Source organism: Polyodon spathula, chromosome 35 (assembly GCF_017654505.1).
Source record: "Polyodon spathula isolate WHYD16114869_AA chromosome 35, ASM1765450v1, whole genome shotgun sequence".
In the NCBI taxonomy this organism is placed as follows: Eukaryota; Metazoa; Chordata; class Actinopteri; order Acipenseriformes; family Polyodontidae; genus Polyodon; species Polyodon spathula.
The window spans coordinates 2971870-2989497 of record NC_054568.1 but is presented as its reverse complement, the minus strand read 5'-3'; the positions used below and the strand labels follow the sequence as shown (position 1 = coordinate 2989497).

At 38.7% G+C, this 17628-nt stretch overlaps 1 protein-coding gene across 1 annotated transcript; it reads right to left on the bottom strand.

Annotated features, from left to right (window-relative positions):
• Positions 1-2063: 2063 nt before the first annotated feature.
• rab4b (RAB4B, member RAS oncogene family) lies at positions 2064-14297 on the bottom strand. Its single transcript, XM_041234476.1, has 8 exons — positions 14119-14297; positions 11544-11624; positions 11109-11223; positions 10730-10792; positions 9971-10125; positions 8085-8180; positions 7348-7505; positions 2064-6873 (listed from the first exon to the last, which is right to left on the bottom strand). The coding sequence occupies exons 1-7, from the start codon at positions 14132-14134 to the stop codon at positions 7390-7392; spliced, it is 642 nt and encodes a 213-aa protein (XP_041090410.1). The 5' UTR covers positions 14135-14297; the 3' UTR covers positions 2064-6873; positions 7348-7389.
• Positions 14298-17628: the final 3331 nt, after the last annotated feature.

Sequence of the window (17628 nt, the reverse complement as noted above, 5' to 3'; positions counted from 1 at the left end):
TACTTAATAAAAAGATCTACAGAGTTATACAGAGTGAGGTATACAGGGACTGGACACAAGACTCCATTGTGCTGGAATTAAACTTTACAGAGGCTGCAAGATTAAAACCTAAGTACACACGTACCTTCAAAAACCCTGCAATCTGTAATGATATGCAAGTGAGTTATTGATGAATGTTCTGTATGTACGCGTTAGTGTTACATGCTGCTTTTTGTTGAAAATGAGGCTATACATCAGCTCAAGAGTTTATGTATAAAACAACCACAGATTAAGCAAGCACCAATTGATGGGCAACATGCTTCTAGATTAACCCCCATGTGTTGTAGAATGTGATGCAGCAAACGCCCTGCATATTGCTACCACATGTTAGAAAACCACTGGAAAAACTATTTCCACAGGAACACACAAAACCTCTTCGTGGATAGATCCTTTCAACGTGGTTAATTGTTTCTTTCACAGCAGCATACAATAAACTGAAGCAAACCCAAATATGTAACTGCAAAGTGACCAACAGCAAGTTTTGTTGGAACATTTTGTTTTTATTTTTGCAAATATGATTTTGTTACAATGACTGTTGGACAAAGTGCAGAACACTGGAAATTTTCAATTAGTTAGCTGTACAAGATAATTAGTGATACCGGAAACCCTTTCTCAGTTATCAGTGGGGACAGTCATTATACAATCAATACTGACAGTCTTCAGGGACTTAGGGATACTACACACACACACACACACACACACACACAAAACTCCTTGACAAGTAGCACAGCGGCGCCCCCTGGCCACCAACTGCCAATTGTCTAGGTTTTTTTTTTTTTTTTTTAAATCTGCAACTGTCAATAATGGCTGCTTTCACCTAAAATAACACTGGGGATGGTATTTTAATTTATATAGATTTGTTATAAAACCAGGCATTAAATTATTCTGTTATCATTTTTGACGACCTGTGCAGCGGGTTTTTAAGTTTGACTGCTGTATCCAGTATGCTGAGGTCTGCAGCAATACCCAGCAGGAGGGGGGGGCTGTTGCCATTGTGGATTTTCTCAGGCTGAAGTTTATCATGTGAAGTACACAAAGGACCTTGTTTATCAGGAGAGACATAAAACAACAGGCTGCCATTTACAAAACATACATGGTAAGATCCCTAAGCAACCATAAACCCCACTTAAACCAGTATATGATTAAACCAGTATATTATTAAACCAGTATATGAGCTGCCAATCTGCTGCAGAACCAGTCTACTGAAAAACAGTTCATTAGGATTCAGTGTAACACGGGTGGCAATTAATCCTGAACTTAGCGTCTTAAATATTAATGAGAAAATAAAATTGGAATATTCCCACAACACGAACTACAAAGCATTATATTTTCCCCTCCTGTGGGAGGGTATGATTCTGTGTGGAGTAAGAGAAGTGCTTTTTGTAAACCATCTTAGATTTAAACAAAACTGCAGACATGCTTGGCTAGCATCTACATTAAGAGGCTGTTTCAGTTGGATGGAAGGTGGAAGCTCAATGTAAAACAGTGTAATATATATAAATATACTTTTTTAATAACAAGTGTTCATAAACACTCTTGGGTTTTCTTGGTAAACAGATTAAATCTTTAAAACAGTTGGAAAAAGTAATTTCAGAATTGCAAACAATTTAATTGATATAAATGGGCTTTAAAGTCAGAAAACTTTCATATAAACAGTCCTTAGAACTAGCAAGCAAAAAAAAAAAAAAAAAAAAAAAAAAAAAAAAAAAAAAAACTTTTCTCTTTCAAATATATACGGGGACACAGGTGGAGAATGTAACTGCAGCGCTTCAAACTGCTCAGTATATTATCAAAGGGCTTGCTGAACTCCGCAGAAAACTTGCAGTCTCAATTCACAGCACTCGCTTTGGGTGCATGGATCAAAGAGAAACCTTACATGAAGACCGGCACTCATTTCACGTATTTTAACATTTTAAATAATTATTATTTTTAAAAATGGCAGACACGCAAGACGCTGATGTGGGAAACATTCTGACTTGGGGGCACCAATCCAGGTCTTATTAACATTGCTAATTAGCGTTTTGTTTTGAATCTATTTTATATTCCATAGAACAAAAAATAAAATATGAACATTGACTTCCTTTGCCTCTACCAGTAGAGCTCTAAAGCTATGCAGAGGCTAGAAAGAGGCTGCCTGTGCTGGACAAAACAGTTTGCAACCATGGCAACTGAATTAAAGACCTCCTCTCTTTTTTTTTTTTTTTTTTTTTTTTGTGCAGGGAAAGGAGTTTGTGATTATTTCAGGTGATACAGCATGCCTCTAACACACTGCACTGAACAGTTTTCTAAAGCCTGACATTTGCAGATATCGTCCAAAGAGATGCACGGCAATCACCAAACACATAAATAACATTCACAAAAAAAAATCTATATAAATCACAAAAAAAAAAGCAAAAAAATCCACATGCAAACAAAACACAACATATTTACATCATAGTAGATTCAGATATACAGTATCTTAGAGGATGTCTGTTACTAGGCAACAGTCTGCTTTTCTGCATTATGGAATATTTTACACAGTGAGGTTTAAAGAATATAGCCAAGGACAACTACCCCTTGATACCATTCCATTCTAAATAGTTTGAGTTAACAGAATGTTATGGAACTTTCCTGGGAAATACTGTATTTTGTTATTTTCAACTACAAAGCTTTAAAAGTATTATTTAGGTTAGTTTATATAGTTTAAATCACAATTCAGCCTCAGGATTTGAGCCGGGGACCTGGTTACAAGCCTTTTTCTTTAACCACAGGATGTAGTGGAAAAGAAAAGGAGAGGAGGTCCCGGGTTCAAATCCCAGCTCAGCCTCTGACTCATTGTGTAACCCCAAGCTTGTCACGTGCTTTACCTTTCGGGTGAGACGCTGTTGTAAGTGACTCTGCAGTTGATGCAAAATTCACACACAAAGTCTCTGCAAGTCACCTTGGATAAAGGCGCCTGCAAAATTAAAAATAAAAAAAAAAACCCCTCTTTATCCTGCAATAATACAACATTACATGTTCAATAATAATAATAAAAATAAAAAAAAACAACACGTCACAAAGGCCCCCACTGGCAGCACCGCACCCTGTTGCCGAGAGTGACTGGGTTGTCAGAATTGGAGCTGCACATATCCTTTTTTTTGTTTTAAATTCTAAAGTCCAGGATCTTAAAAATCGATTAAAGCACTTATCATAACAGCTATAACTAGAGGCTGCATCGACTGCACTTGAGACAAGCACTTCCTGTGCTGCCTTAAAAACCATCTTCCAAGTGGGGAAAATAAGAGGTTATCTCCTCACTGAGGTTCACTTAACAGCAGTGATTGTATACAGTACAGTGCAATCAGCACCCATTCTAGTTGGCACACAAAATGGGGGATTGCAGGATTTACTGACTTTCATTTGCTCAGGGTCACTCAGAAGTATTTACATTCTATAGGCATGGCTTGAAACTCCCCCTGGACCCAGTCCTGGGTTTCAGAACTACCCCCAATTAAGTCTATTATTTAAACGAACAGGAGCCAGGAGTTTGGGGTAACTTCAGTTTAATAGGCAAATTAAAAACAAGTACCACTGATATAACATAATCACTTATAACGAATACCTAAAATAAACTGTTACCAAAGTCTGTCACTCCATTACATCTGCATGTACAACTCCTATTAGGAAATCTACAGAAGCAGGCAAGGCGTATTCATACAGTGATAAGTGAGATTGGTTCGCAGCACACTGTTTGAACTGCTGGTCATTTCAATGTAATACCTAAACAAGGGGAGTTCTGTAACACATGCCTATAAATGTAATAATAAATCCAACGACTCCCTTTGCCCCCGACAGAATATAATAGTCTTCCCTTCCACTCACTCATTCTGCTTCAACACAGTCATTGGTGTAAGGCTGCTAGCCACACTGGTGGTGCTAAAAGAGGGTGTCCTGTTAAAATAGTGAGCCTCTTCCGATAGTCTCCCATTTTACCAGGTTTGTTTCTTTAATTAAGGTGGCGAGATTGAGATTTATTTATTTATTTTTTTTTTTTAAAGACAGATGTTTGGGCAAGAGATTTAAAAAAAAAAAAAAAAAAACAGTCCTCTATCATTACAATGCCACTCTGGTACCCCACCAGATATTACTTTTAAAGCACTGTGCACCATCCTAAACCAATGATATTTATCCTCCATTACACCACCACTCTCACCATCTGCCAATGGAGCAAGCCAAGCAGAACAGGCATGCACTGCAGTCTCCCACAGCAACAAGATCATGAAAAAGGATCTACAATTGCAGATATGCAGCTGTTGTAGTTTACTGGGCATGTCCCATGCATGTTAGTAGAATAGAAAGCTGTAACAGCAGGCCCAGTAGTTACTCTTCAGTAAGAAATGTTGCATTTACATTTATTACTTTAATCTTTTTCTTAAATCACTGTACAAGTATTTGCAACATTAGTCTCTGGTTAGAGTGTTTAAAATAAACAATAAGAGTGCATTTGGAATGGACCGACTCGGACTGTCTGTTACAAACTGGTAACTTCAAGTGTGTTATTGCAGTGACTGCGTGAACAGAGGAATGCACTCAACTCCCAAGTCCTGATGATTCACGTTGAACAGTAATCCATTACAAAACATTTTGGACCCAATTCACTAAACTTTTAGCCAATGATTGATTTAATTCTTAGTATTGCACAACACCTTTATTGAGATATATTTTTGGTTTGTTTAATGCGCATACTGCATTTTCAGAAAAAATAAAAACACAACAGATTGCATGATGCATGCCTATACCTATCACATCCTGTGATGTGGGTCAGATTTACTGCTATGGCCTAACTGCAATCAGACCATGTGACCTATGCAAGAGGAAGTGCTTAAGTACCAAGAATCATTGCTGAATGAATGAGGAATGTTGCAAAGTTTGTGGGTTGTATTTATATAACAGCCCTGTAACTCATGATTTATTTAAAATACTTTTTTAAAAACTACTTGAACCATCAGGATTTGGATTTAAAAGGAACTAGACCTGACTGCATATCTGTTGGCATAACAGAGGCAGAGAGAACAGCAGAGAGAAAATAAAAGGAAGGGTGTCGGAGTCACATATTAGTGCCTAGTTTATATTTCTTTGACAAATAAAAGACAACAGGGGGCAAGCCGCTGGTCGACTGGTATGCGTTGGTTCAGGTTATACAACTCCTAGCTTTACCTGGAGATACAAGCACTAACGTGAAGCAACCACACCACCTGTAACCTATTACAGCACCTACTCACACACAGGGCGTTATGCCCATTCTTAGAAACATGGTTTATGAGATGTGGTAAATTATGTTTTATGTTAAGCTGCAATCCAAGGGCTCTTCATATATATATGCGACCTTTTGGGCATCCAATCAGCTAACCAAGATCTGTGGACTAACTGATCTCAATGAAGCCAATCAGACACAAAAGGCAGAAAGTTCTGACGTCCAATTCTATTCCCTTTAAGAATAACCAACTGCAATTCCTGCCAACGTTGCTAGTGCAACCACGACAAGCATTCCCCAGGAGGGGCCCTTGCTGCCATGTAAAATTAAACATTGATAGTACGTATCTGTGATCTCACCGAAACCAAACTTTACATTTTTTTGTTAGAAAGTTAGTACAACTCGGGTTTCCGTTTTCTCAAACAAAACAAAAAAAAAAACCCTTCAATTTAAGGTATATATAAAAAAAAAAAAAAAAAATTAAAAAGGGGGATAAAAGTACTGATATTACTGTCTGAAATGTGCACTGAACATTGACTGCTGTGTATTGAATCTGCTTGGCTACATTACAGATGCCAAGCCCACTAAAAACAGCAACCAACAAACCAGTGCAAAGCCTGTTGTCTTAACCACTCGACAGCTGCAAACGTAACACTGTACATGATGACCTGCATTTTAAATAAATACAGATTACAACTGTACACAATTTTAGTAGGCATCTTCAAAAGGGGGAGAATTGTTTTACCTTTTATTAGCAACACAGCCACTGGTTCGCCTCTCTTGTGGTGAATATATTTTGGTACTTTGCATTTTATTCCTTTTAATTCTTATAATCCGTAACTTCATAACGCTCGATTCAAATCCTCTCGTAAGAAACTAAGTCAAGTAGACAAAGGCTTTAGCCAAAGCTGTTTCTGGCCGACTTTTTTTCTAACAGTTTTAACTTGTTATGCTTTTAACGCAGAATACAAATGTGCTGCTGTTTGTGGTACCAATCTAAGTCGGTTTCATGGCAATATTCGAGATGGTTTCAGACTGTGTGACCTACAGCACAGGAAACAGTTGGGTACCAGGAAGTGTCAACTTTGTACAGGGGCAAACCTACACAGAACGAGTAAAGAACACAGGAGGCCAATGATAAGCCAGAAGTGTGAAAGAACTAACTACTATAAGACAGGGAGAGGGGTTTAAGATATAGGGCCCCGTTGGTTTTTATTTAAACCGACAAAGGCATTGAACAAAGCTTTTTTTTTTTTACAATATGTTAAACCTGATTGAGGGGTTGATGTTATGGATAAAAGTCTTTGACACAAGTGTGGGTGAAAGTTTCGTAAATATGTGCCGCCCTATTCGGAAGTATGGGACTCAAAGCTCGGTGGATAGCAGCAGCCGAGTGGTTCACAAAGAGATGGCCTGCCTTGTCTACCAGCACATTGCCCCCATGCTGGGTAGCCTGGGCTCTGCGGGCGATTGTTCCCACAGATCAGGAGGGCTGGAAAGGTGGAAAGGAGAGCACGGGCCAAGGCACACCATTTCAGGCGCCGGTTTGTTTTTCAGAAAGGGTTGAGATTCACCCCTCCCCAAGTCTAGGGGGATTTGAAACCAGTGGAGAGGCAGCACTGTGGAAATCAAACAGAAACACAGAGAGTTAGGGAAAGAATACCTAGAGATGGTAATTGTGTTTAAGCAAGTGTGAAAAATTGATACATGTGAAATACAAAGATCAGTATTTATACACCAGGATGTACAGTGCAGAGTTGTTTATTCCAAATAAATCTTTCCCATCTGTTGTACGCATTTAATCTGATTTATAGAACTACTTCTGAGATTCATAAAAAAGTAAGAACACCGAAATGGATGGATTACAAATATAACCCAAATGCTGAATCCTATCCCATCCTAGCAACATCACGTGCTTCCATGTTGTCAGGAAGGAGAAAATGTTTGAATCTGAAAATTCACCCACAACTTCACAGGTGTGCACCATAAAGACTAGAGGCCGTTTCATTTACTTAATGCGTGTGCGCCTGTGTGCATCTACCTGTGCGTGCGTGTCTGTGTGCGTCAGTGTGCAGTGTTCCCTCTCTGCCCACCTTTTCCCAGGCCCTGTGTGGGGTGCATGTCCCGGCCAGCCCCTAGCAGTTGCACTGCTGTTGGTTCTGTGCTGTGACTCCACGGGGCTGTCTGAGCTGCCGCAGGGAGGCGTCTCCATACTGAATCCCAGAACCCATCCGCTCAGGGTCCAGCTCACCTGCAAATCACAACAGCACGTTCACGTACAGACTGTCCACACACCTGATTCCAATAAAATCACCAGACCAGCACTTTCACACAGACTGTCCATATACCCCCAGATTCCAATAACTAAAGGTAAAGAGTGCTTTAGCAACTTCCATTGAATAATGGTTCTCTAGATACACATTTACTTCAGTTACGACTTTTTATTTATATTTTTAGAAATGTTACAAGTTTTGTGAATTCTATGGAGTTCAAGAAGTTGCCCTGCTGGAAGGTATATGCATTGTAAAATAGATACAGATAGGAAACTTAATGTGGCACAGTTATGCACACAGAGACTGAAGGGGACGTATAAAAAAATGAAGAACGACAGACGGAAGGAAGGAAGGAAAGACAGATAGCCTCCCTCCATCATGCCCCCCGATTACAAACCTATAGAATGTGTGCTAAATACTCATGGCTCAAAACAACATAAACAGGACAAGCAGAAAGTTGTACCCTCCCTGTCTCAAACTGCAGAAAGGTGTCTTAACGGGGAACAGCCGATTTCTTGTGCGCCCTGGCCGGCACCCTGTGCAATCGGAGACAGTACCTGACTCAATCTTGTTCAGAATGTTCCGAGCACACTTCAGAAAGGCTTCCTCTACGTTCTCTCCCGTCAGGGCGCTTGTCTCCAGGAACATCAGCTCTGGTGGCGGAGCGGAGAAACGGAATACGTCAATACTGGATTCACACACCTTTTCAACCCTTCAAATGAAGGACTTTTAAGTAGTTTCAAAGAAGTTATCAGCACTGGCATTGCCAAAGAGTGAGAAACTAAATTATTTTCAGAAGCAGTGCCCGCTGGGGTTCATAAAGGACATTTCTTTACTTATTATTTTTTACTTAAGTGCTATTGATTGTGTAAAACATTTGGTCTTTAAAAAATGAAAGTTGGTCTTATTTTTGGCACCTTTCAATTTTTTTTTGCCCTGCTTTTCCAAACGTCAGATTGTTAGGTACTGACAAGGCAGTTATACTGAATTAAAACCAAGTACTGAAATTCATCAATGTTATGTGGAAATTGTATTTCCATTGAGAAAAGGTCACAGATTACTGTCCAATAACATTTGAGGCTATTGCTAGTCAGGGGTAAAACTCATTACCATAAAAATCAGTGTGTAAGTCACACCAGTGTATAAGTCGCTCCCCCCTTTTTAGGACTCCTTTAAAAAAAACTAGAAAATAAATTTATACAAAGTTTTTTTTCTTTTTTACTAATTTGAGTCGAATAGTTGAGCTAAATATAGTTTATAGGTTGACTAGCAGACACTTTAAAATATGTGTACTTGCTAATGTCTTCTGTATGGTGTAATGTCAAGATCCTCAGTTGAAAACTCATCTTGTGTTCTCGTTATTGACAGTTTGAGGTGTGGTGTTCCTGAGATAACTGATCTTTTGACCTCGACAGAACACATCTATTTTTACCCCACCCACACACACACAGTCCTTAATGAGCCACAGTACTATTGTGAAGTGCTGGAGTAGTTTGTGCACTATATTTAAAAAAACATTTAGCAATTTGCATGTTTATGTGTTCATTCTTTAAGTAAACCCATTGAGACAGAGACCTCTTTCACAAGAGTGTCCTGGCAAGATGACCATGAACAGACAGCAGTAACTTCACCTCCCTAAAAACATCTAAAAGATCACATCACACATTCAATCTGGGATCAGAAACATTTACACTTTGATAATTATTGGAACCGACTCGTTAAAATAAATGTAACCTTAGTCACTGTTCTATGTTTAGCTGATACATTTGGGTTATTTATCTTATTATTAATTCATATTAACAATATTAATAATGATAATTATCTGATCCACAATCATATCCTAGATAGTCTGGTCCATGCAATAGCGAGCGCTGTGTCTAAATGCTGATCGGCCAACGCAGGACCTTCTCAAGGGCACCTGATAATTAAATGTAAGACTTACTGTAAGTGTTAAGATATTGATACACTATAAAAGAAAAGTTTGTGTTTCGATTGCGATTCTATCTTCTGACATGCATCTCAGACCCAAATTCACTTTCTGATTAGAATTGTAGGGATTCCAAATGGGTTCTTTTTGTTAAAGTTCTGATGCTACCTTTGAATGTAAAAACCGATCTTTCTTTTCTACTTTCGTCTGAAGAAGAGACCTAAGAAGGTCTTGAATGCTTGCGATTTAATGTTTTTTTTTTTTTTTTTTTTTTTAGTCCAATAAAAGGTATCACCGCTCCTCTTTGTGTATCATTTAACTGAAAAACCCTGAATGCAAGTCGCCCCTCCAAATTGGACTTTTATATTAGGTAAAAAAACCAGCAACTTAAATTTGAGCAGTGTACCAGTTAGTGTTATTATTATTATTATTATTATTATTATTATTATTATTATTATTAAAGTCATTTAGCAGATGCTTCAGTGGCTGTGCTGGGATTGAACCCTTCTTGGTTACCGTTCTCCTGAGCGAAGCGAGACGCCTCCAGGAACGTGACTTCACGGTCTGCGTCCAGGTCCTTCTTGTTTCCACACAGGATGATGACGATGTTGGGGCTGGCCAGGGTGCGCGCGTCCGTCAGCCAGTTCGTCAGAGCGTTGTACGTCTCGCGACTGTCGCGGGGGAGGGACAAGAACACGGGCAGTTATTGCATAAGGAACACACTCATTTAATCAAGGGATTCTGGAGATACAATAACAATACAATGCATCTTCTGTCATGCAAGTGACGCTTATTATAATTATGTGTCCATGATAAATGACTACAATAAAAAAAGAGGTATAAATAATTAAATATATACCCATATGTTCTTGATCTGATCTTAAAGTTTGTTATCTCTCATTCTGATTGTTTCGCATAATAATATCACTCTGAACTCAAACAGAACCTCTGTAGCGAGATTCCCTGTGGGGCAGCTGGACTGTATGGGAGGGGTTTTGTCTGTTTTTGTGATCAAATAAAATAATAAAACATACAAGAGTCACCATAGCACATTTGTAGCGCACTTCAACATTAAAAAATTGGAAACCTGAATAAAGTGAAGGATACCTGGGTGAGAGAAGGATTTAAGATTGTGCAATCCATTTATTCTACCTTAGTAAAAAAAAAAATTAAACTTACTTAGAGCTTTTACAACCAAATAACTTTCAGCAATCGAAGGAAACAAAGCTGTTAAAAGAGCAAAAACAATGTTTTCAGCAGTGAGAGGGGGTTCACCTTGTGATGTCATAGACCAGAAGAGCTCCAGCAGCACCCCGATAGTAACTCCGAGTCACAGACCTGCGGACACAGACAGCATGACCTATAGACTTTACCGGAGGCGCTGGTACCAATATTAAAGACAGTTTGGCCGATCTAGCCTACAACACATAGGTCTATGGCAGGCAACTAGGCCTGAAGAACAGCTCCCGAACACAGATTTCTCAAAAAAAAAATTTAATAAAATAAAAAGACATTAAGAACCAGTCAGCAAACATTCTAAAAGGGTTAAGTAAAAAGAAAAAATCAATTATTGTATTATAAAATGTCATTTGAAGGTACTGGTGATTTGGATCCACGGTTCCCCAAAGGCCCAGTTTCTAGTCCCCAGCCTCACCTGAACCGCTCCTGCCCAGCCGTGTCCCAGATCTGCAGCTTCACTGTCTTCCCTCCCACGTTGACCACCTTGGAGCCAAACTCCACTCCGATCGTGTGGTTCGAATCCTGTTTGACTGCATTACAAACAAAACCAAAATAAAAACAGTTGAACAGCCTGTATGAACACACAGCAGGCAGCAACATTCAGTCTATAAAGGTATTTTGATGACAACTTCAAATGCCACATTATTTCTTCTGTTTTCTGGGCACCTAGTCACTGCTGCTGGACTGCAGGAATCCTTTAAGACTCAACTTGACCAAGATCAATCAGCTACTAGGAACCGGATAACTGGTCATCACTTATTTGTCAATTTTCTTAAGTTCCTATGTTTAAAGTAATCAAGCCACAGACAGCTAGTATATTACTTGCTCACCGTGTCAACTCATAACTTACATTTATTCTCAATGAACTGATGAAGGAGGCAGGACTTCCCCGTGCCGGCACTGCCGATCACCAGGAACTTAAACAGAAAATCTGAAAACAGGAAGAAGCAGCAGCAAATAAATACTGTTCTTACCAAATAACACCTTGATATTGGAGTTTCATTTCTGTTTTGGAAATCACAGCAGCATTTATGTCTGAAATAAACCAGTGCCTCACATCACATCAATTCTACATCGTCATTACACGGGTTTAAAAATGTTCTTTTAATCGAGTCATCGCACAGTATCTCAGCCCCATTAATACAGATCTCTAGTAAGAATACGCTATTTAATGTGTTCACTTATATTGTGTCTACTTTGATACTTACCATTAACAGATTCTAATAATTGTATTTAATAAATTAACTTTTTGGGGGGGTTTCACACACTCTGCTAAGCGCTAATCTTGAACTACCTTACCTTGTGAAACCAGCCCTTTATTAACAATTATACATTGAACTGCTGTAAAATCAACAAATTATACACAGACATTTTGAATAATTGCAGTCAGATTTAAAAAAAGAACAACTCTGGTGATTGTGCAAATGTGCTACTTTATCGTGTTGCATTATGGGAGCTGTAGTTAGTTCCTGAGATTCTGCATGTATAATGGCACTCCAGAACTACAGATTCCAGGATGCATGCAGCGAAACACGCGCTGAAAACAGCAGGGGCTGCAGCTCAGAACAGAGACGTTTCGCTTTATACTGTAGTCACTCAGCATCAGGAAAACATGGATTACAGTATGTTAAGCCCAACAAAGCAATTCCAATACTATACAGGACCGGCACCACGCTTTATCCTCAATAAACCATTAATTTCCAGTACAAATAACATAGCTTTTTACCATGTTTTGGTCAACTTTGTATTTCTGCTATGACATGTGTTTCTGCTTCAATTTTTATCCAGGTATTTTCCTCATTTTCAATGCCTAGAATGTCCCGAGTAAACACCCCCCACCCCCCCGGATCCCTTTCCAAAGTAGATAACTGCCATACATTCAGCCCTAATGGGATTTCTATCAGGACACAGTACTTCCTTCTCTGATCAAAGTATCTTGCATCATTCTCTAAGTGCAGTATAAAAAGCACTAAGTATCGATAGTGCTGTAATTTGATCTCTGGTGCAAGCCGGAAGCGACCCACTCCTCCTCCACCCTCACCCTCAGGCTTTCTGCTCCAACATTGCTTCTCTGATATAATTTACGGCTGCCGTCCACTCTCGCTGATCTAGCTTCTAGCAGTGTCATTATTTTACTGTTATTCCAAATGAAAGATCAGAGGTCTTGGTAGAAATATGATGTGTGTAACCCATGATAAAATAAGTGTGGTATGCCCATGCCCTTTTCTGGTCACCCACGGCCCAGGTTTTGACGGGAATTTGTTTCAGCAAATCGAGTTAAACAGAGGCAGATTTTAAATACAGCGCTTGATCAGCGAGTGTTTCTTTAATGGGCACTGAATGTTCATGGGAGCACTGCTATTCCACGAAGAACCAAGGAGCTATCCTGAAAGAACCACAACACTCTATGAAGGCTCATGGAGTATTCTGTTTATATGACACAGTCCAGGGCACAAGACCAGATTTCAACTTTTTTCTGCTCCCCTGAGGAATACAATACAAAAGTATAATGTATGAAAATGCAGGTATTATAATCTTTTTACACATTTTGAATAGCCAGAACTGTTCAGTCTTGCTCCTAAACTGCACAAGACGATATTTCTTATATCAAACAACCCTGCATACAATGTACTAACTTATATACAAGACTACTGCACACAGCATTTAAATATATGTTTGGTTTCTTTGTTCAGCTATACGAGAGGCAGCCGATACAAAATGATGTATTTAGTTATTTAAATGATCAGACCAAAGTGTTCATCCCCTATAGCCACCTGGGCCGATCCAAATAATAACCTACTGACTCGTGGGACACTTCCTGCTGCGATAAGAGGTTTAGCAGCCTGACTGTTCACATTCCGGGCACCTGGTTATTGCAGTCGTCTAGTTTATCGTTGCAATGACGTGTGGTTTACAGTACACAATACAATAGTGCGTTTAACCACAATTACAGTGTAATACCCGAAGATCGTCAGCAACCGTCCTCCTGTTTTAACTACAACTGCCCGTTTCAGCATTAGTGATCTTCAAATCAGCAACATTGCATGGATGACCGCTTAGCTGGTGGCACATGGCATATATTCATCTACATGTTTACGCTGCGGACAGAATAATTACAACGTTAACAAAAATAAATAAAAATTGATTACTACCACTAGTTTATACCGTTCAAATAAATACGCGAGGACGTAAACGCGTGGTTTTCCGTTTATAAAACATTAATGCAAATGTTAATTTTGTTTTTTTTGTTTTTTTTAAAGCAATGAAACACAGAGAACGGTCCCGGATGCACCGTTTTAAGCAAACCTGTAACTATGACTAAAAACCTAGAGTAGTATATTGATCATTACAATTCAGTAGCGCAGTCACAGTAGGTGAACAGATACAGGCTAAATGAATCGGATATACAGTTAATGTAAACATACCATATGTCTCTGACATCTCTGCTCTCCTCGAGTTTCCAGGCGCCTCGGACTCTTTACACGGTGCGGAGTCTCGAAAGATGCTTAATTCTGTTTATTTTAATAGTACTGCGTTTTGTTTTTGTTATTATTTCTGGTCAAGAGAAATAGATGGCTGTCCTGACGTTTCCTACTAAACAAAAACGTGCCGGAGGGGGTGATGACATGACGTCATCGCGTAGCCGGGTATCAACAGGCGGGGTCTGCAGGAGGGCAGCGGCGGCGCCATCTTGGTAGAGGCAGCGGACAAGTGCCTAGTACACCTGAAGTGAAAATAATATTTTAAAAGGGACCAGACAAAGCGTAGCAAATGCAGTGTTTATTATTGACCAATTCATGGTCATTCCTTTTAACTTTAGAATACTCTGTTAACTAAACATTTCCATAGTTTAGCCGTCTATGCAGTCTACTTTCGGACCTTACACTGTCAACTTTCACAGTTACGTACAAATAAATTTACAAGCTCCGTGAGTCTGCCAAGCCCAGAGCGATTCCAAAAACAGCAATGAAATATCCAAAAGCTGTCATTTTACTTACTGGCCACCAGGTGCCATGCATGTACTACTGCGTGGAGAAACTAGTACGCCAGTTTCAATAACAGGAACACAACGCTCATTTTATGTTGCTTAAATCAACTACGTAAAGCAAAATGGATTTGAATTAAATATTGCACAGCAGTCCGGACCCAGCAGCACTCTAGCTGCCCTCATAAGAGTTTACCACAAACAATTTACCCAGTATTTTTGCAGTTTTCTCATGGTTATACTAAACATTTACCATAATTTACTCTGATTTCTAACATGCTTCACAATGCTTACCTATGTTTTACCATGCTTTCACTACGATTTATTACACCTTTAGTGAGAGAAACCTTTCATATGGTACCAAGATACCGCTACTGCAGTAACATACCAAAGTGTTTTAAATAGTAATACTAATGCAGCATTTATAAATAAGCAAATGTTACCACAATGAGTTCCATTGTACCAGTTGCAGCCTCATAGCATTGTGCTACTATTGTCTCTTAGTGCAGAACCATTATCATTTTAGTTCTGCTGCATTGGCTCCTCCAAGATCATTAGGTAGAGGTGGTTTCAGGACCAGGTTTCAAGTGGTACACAAACTGGACTGTCAACAAGCTTTCTGCAGCGGGTTTCCGAAGTTCAGTGGGAACACACGTTTGTTGACGGCATTTGAAAACCACAGGTTTATAATACTGTATTAATTTAAGAGTGTAGACAACCGTCATTTGATTTGAAATTCACAGTCAGGGGATTTTAAATAGAATATGTTTTATATCGTCTTTAAACAAATCCAGGGGAAACAAAAAAAAAAAAAAAAAAAAATGATACAAAAATGAGAAAAATGCACATCAATACACAATGAACAAAAAATAAACAAACAATGTGGCGCTATCCAAGCTAATATCTACAGTTATACCTTATGGCAGTTCCATTAAAGGTAAAACGACTTCCTTAGCAAATACTAAATTTATCTTCTTATAGACCTTTGTCCTTTGATAAAGTTCTCTTTATCCACGTTTTGCTAACTTGGGTCCTGCCCCGTAAACTACTATGTTAACAGTGCTGGTAACCATTACATCATCTACCCTGAGGTAGAGTTCTAATTGCAGAAGTGAACAAGTCGAGTCAGGACTTCAAATGCAGCACATGTTCCAGTGTGGAAGACTGGTGGCTTCAATGAAAGGGCCTCTTGAAAAAGCAGCTTCAGATCCAACATAGTGAAGTGAACTATCAGCACACCTCTGTCAGCATCTCGCTTATCTCAGGGCAAGAGAGAGACTCCATTGCACCAAGATACAACGTAGATCGCTTTATCGAAAATACAGAGCTGTGGCCAAAAGTTTTGCATCACCTAGAATTTTAGGACTGAGATAATTTAAAAAAGAAAAAAAACTATATGAACATAATTTAAATATTTTATTTAACATCGTGTAATCAATGAAACTGCAAAATGATATCATAAAAGTCTACCGGAAGCCATAATAGTAGTACAGTATTTTATGTAAGATTTCAAAATGTCACATGTCTCGTTTTATGCCAGTATATGGCAAGCTACAAAGCGATATGTAATTCAATATGCTAATGTAACATTATTCATCTGGTTTCATTCAATTTTATGAAACAAAATAAGTTAATTTTACAGGGTGTTTCATACAACTGGGGCAGAGAGATCGAGATGGTCAGAATCAGGACTTTCTCTACCGTTGGTGCATATAAATACAAATCTGAAAACTGAAGACTTGATTGTATTAATTAAAATGGTCTTTCAAAAAAAAAAAAAAAGTCCTTAATAAATCATTCATTAAAGCAGTACTGTTTTGTGAATAGGGCGAATGTTTCTCAACAAATACACTGTGCATCTTTGAGGTCAAAACAACACATTCATTTCAAGTCCACCAGGTTTTCTGAATCATTTTGTCAGAAATAATAATAAAACCAAAAAAAGATTTACCCTATTCAAAATCCAATAACCTGCACGTATATGAAAACATAAACCCTTTTCTAATGAATTCATAATCCCATTCTCTCAAAACATTCTTTCATTCTTTTGTTCTTTTTTCATTCTTTCCTTCATGTCAATCCAACGCTTTTCAGTAGCACCAAACACATGTGCCCCCCCCCCAGTTATTAAAACAAATAAAGCCTCTTAGCCCTGTAGTTGGAAAACTCTGACAGAAGAACAGTGTTCTGAAACACAATGTTCTTAGTATCTCAGGAAAGAAATGTGCTTAGAGCTTGAGGCTGCCTTTACTTGTATAAATCTCACTGCTGGGCTTTCAATGGAAAGCCTTCCCCCAAGGTTGCAGAATGAATATAAACCAGACTTCTACTGAGGCAATTAGTAAACGAATCCAACTGCTGCTAATATGCGGGTTTCAGAAACGAGAACCAGTTTATCTCTATCAAGATAAAAGCCTGGTTAGAATTTATTTAAAACTCAAATATTTCTGATAAACTGTTGCATCCTGGTACCTTTGCTGTAGGTCACATGGTCTGAGCTAACCGAATGAGCTTCTGTATGTATTCTGTTTCAAATCTTGTGTGCCACTGCTAGTAATATTGTAGTTTGAATGGTTCTGGTAACTTTATAATGCATATACATTTTCGTTCAAAGTCTTAGCAGGGTAACTCATATCCCATTTAAAAAAGTTTAAAAATGATTTTTTTTTTTAACATTGTACATATATTTACTGAATTGTTTGCTGGAAGCTTATGGGGACTTTACCAAACAGAAAACAATGGTTTTTTTTGTTGTTTTTTTTTTTTTTTTTTTTTTTTTTTTTTTAAATCATATTTTTAAAACACTTCAGTTTTGGCCTTCTGGTCCTAGTCTGGTGTCTGCCCGGGGGCTGTAGTTGACACCTCACCCTGTGTGGTCCCCCATCGCACAGGCAGCAGGTGAGAATCCCGCCCTTTCATCTCCTCGGAGTTGGAATGCTGCGGTCGCCAC

Excerpts from the sequence above, each read along its gene's own strand:
- rab4b (XM_041234476.1), bottom strand. Across the intron at positions 10,126-10,729 it reads CTGGTCTATGACATCACAAG|TCGCGAGACGTACAACGCTC; the intron begins GTGAACCCCCTC and ends CCCCCGCGACAG. Across the intron at positions 8,181-9,970 it reads TCGCTTCGCTCAGGAGAACG|AGCTGATGTTCCTGGAGACA; the intron begins GTAACCAAGAAG and ends CTCCGCCACCAG.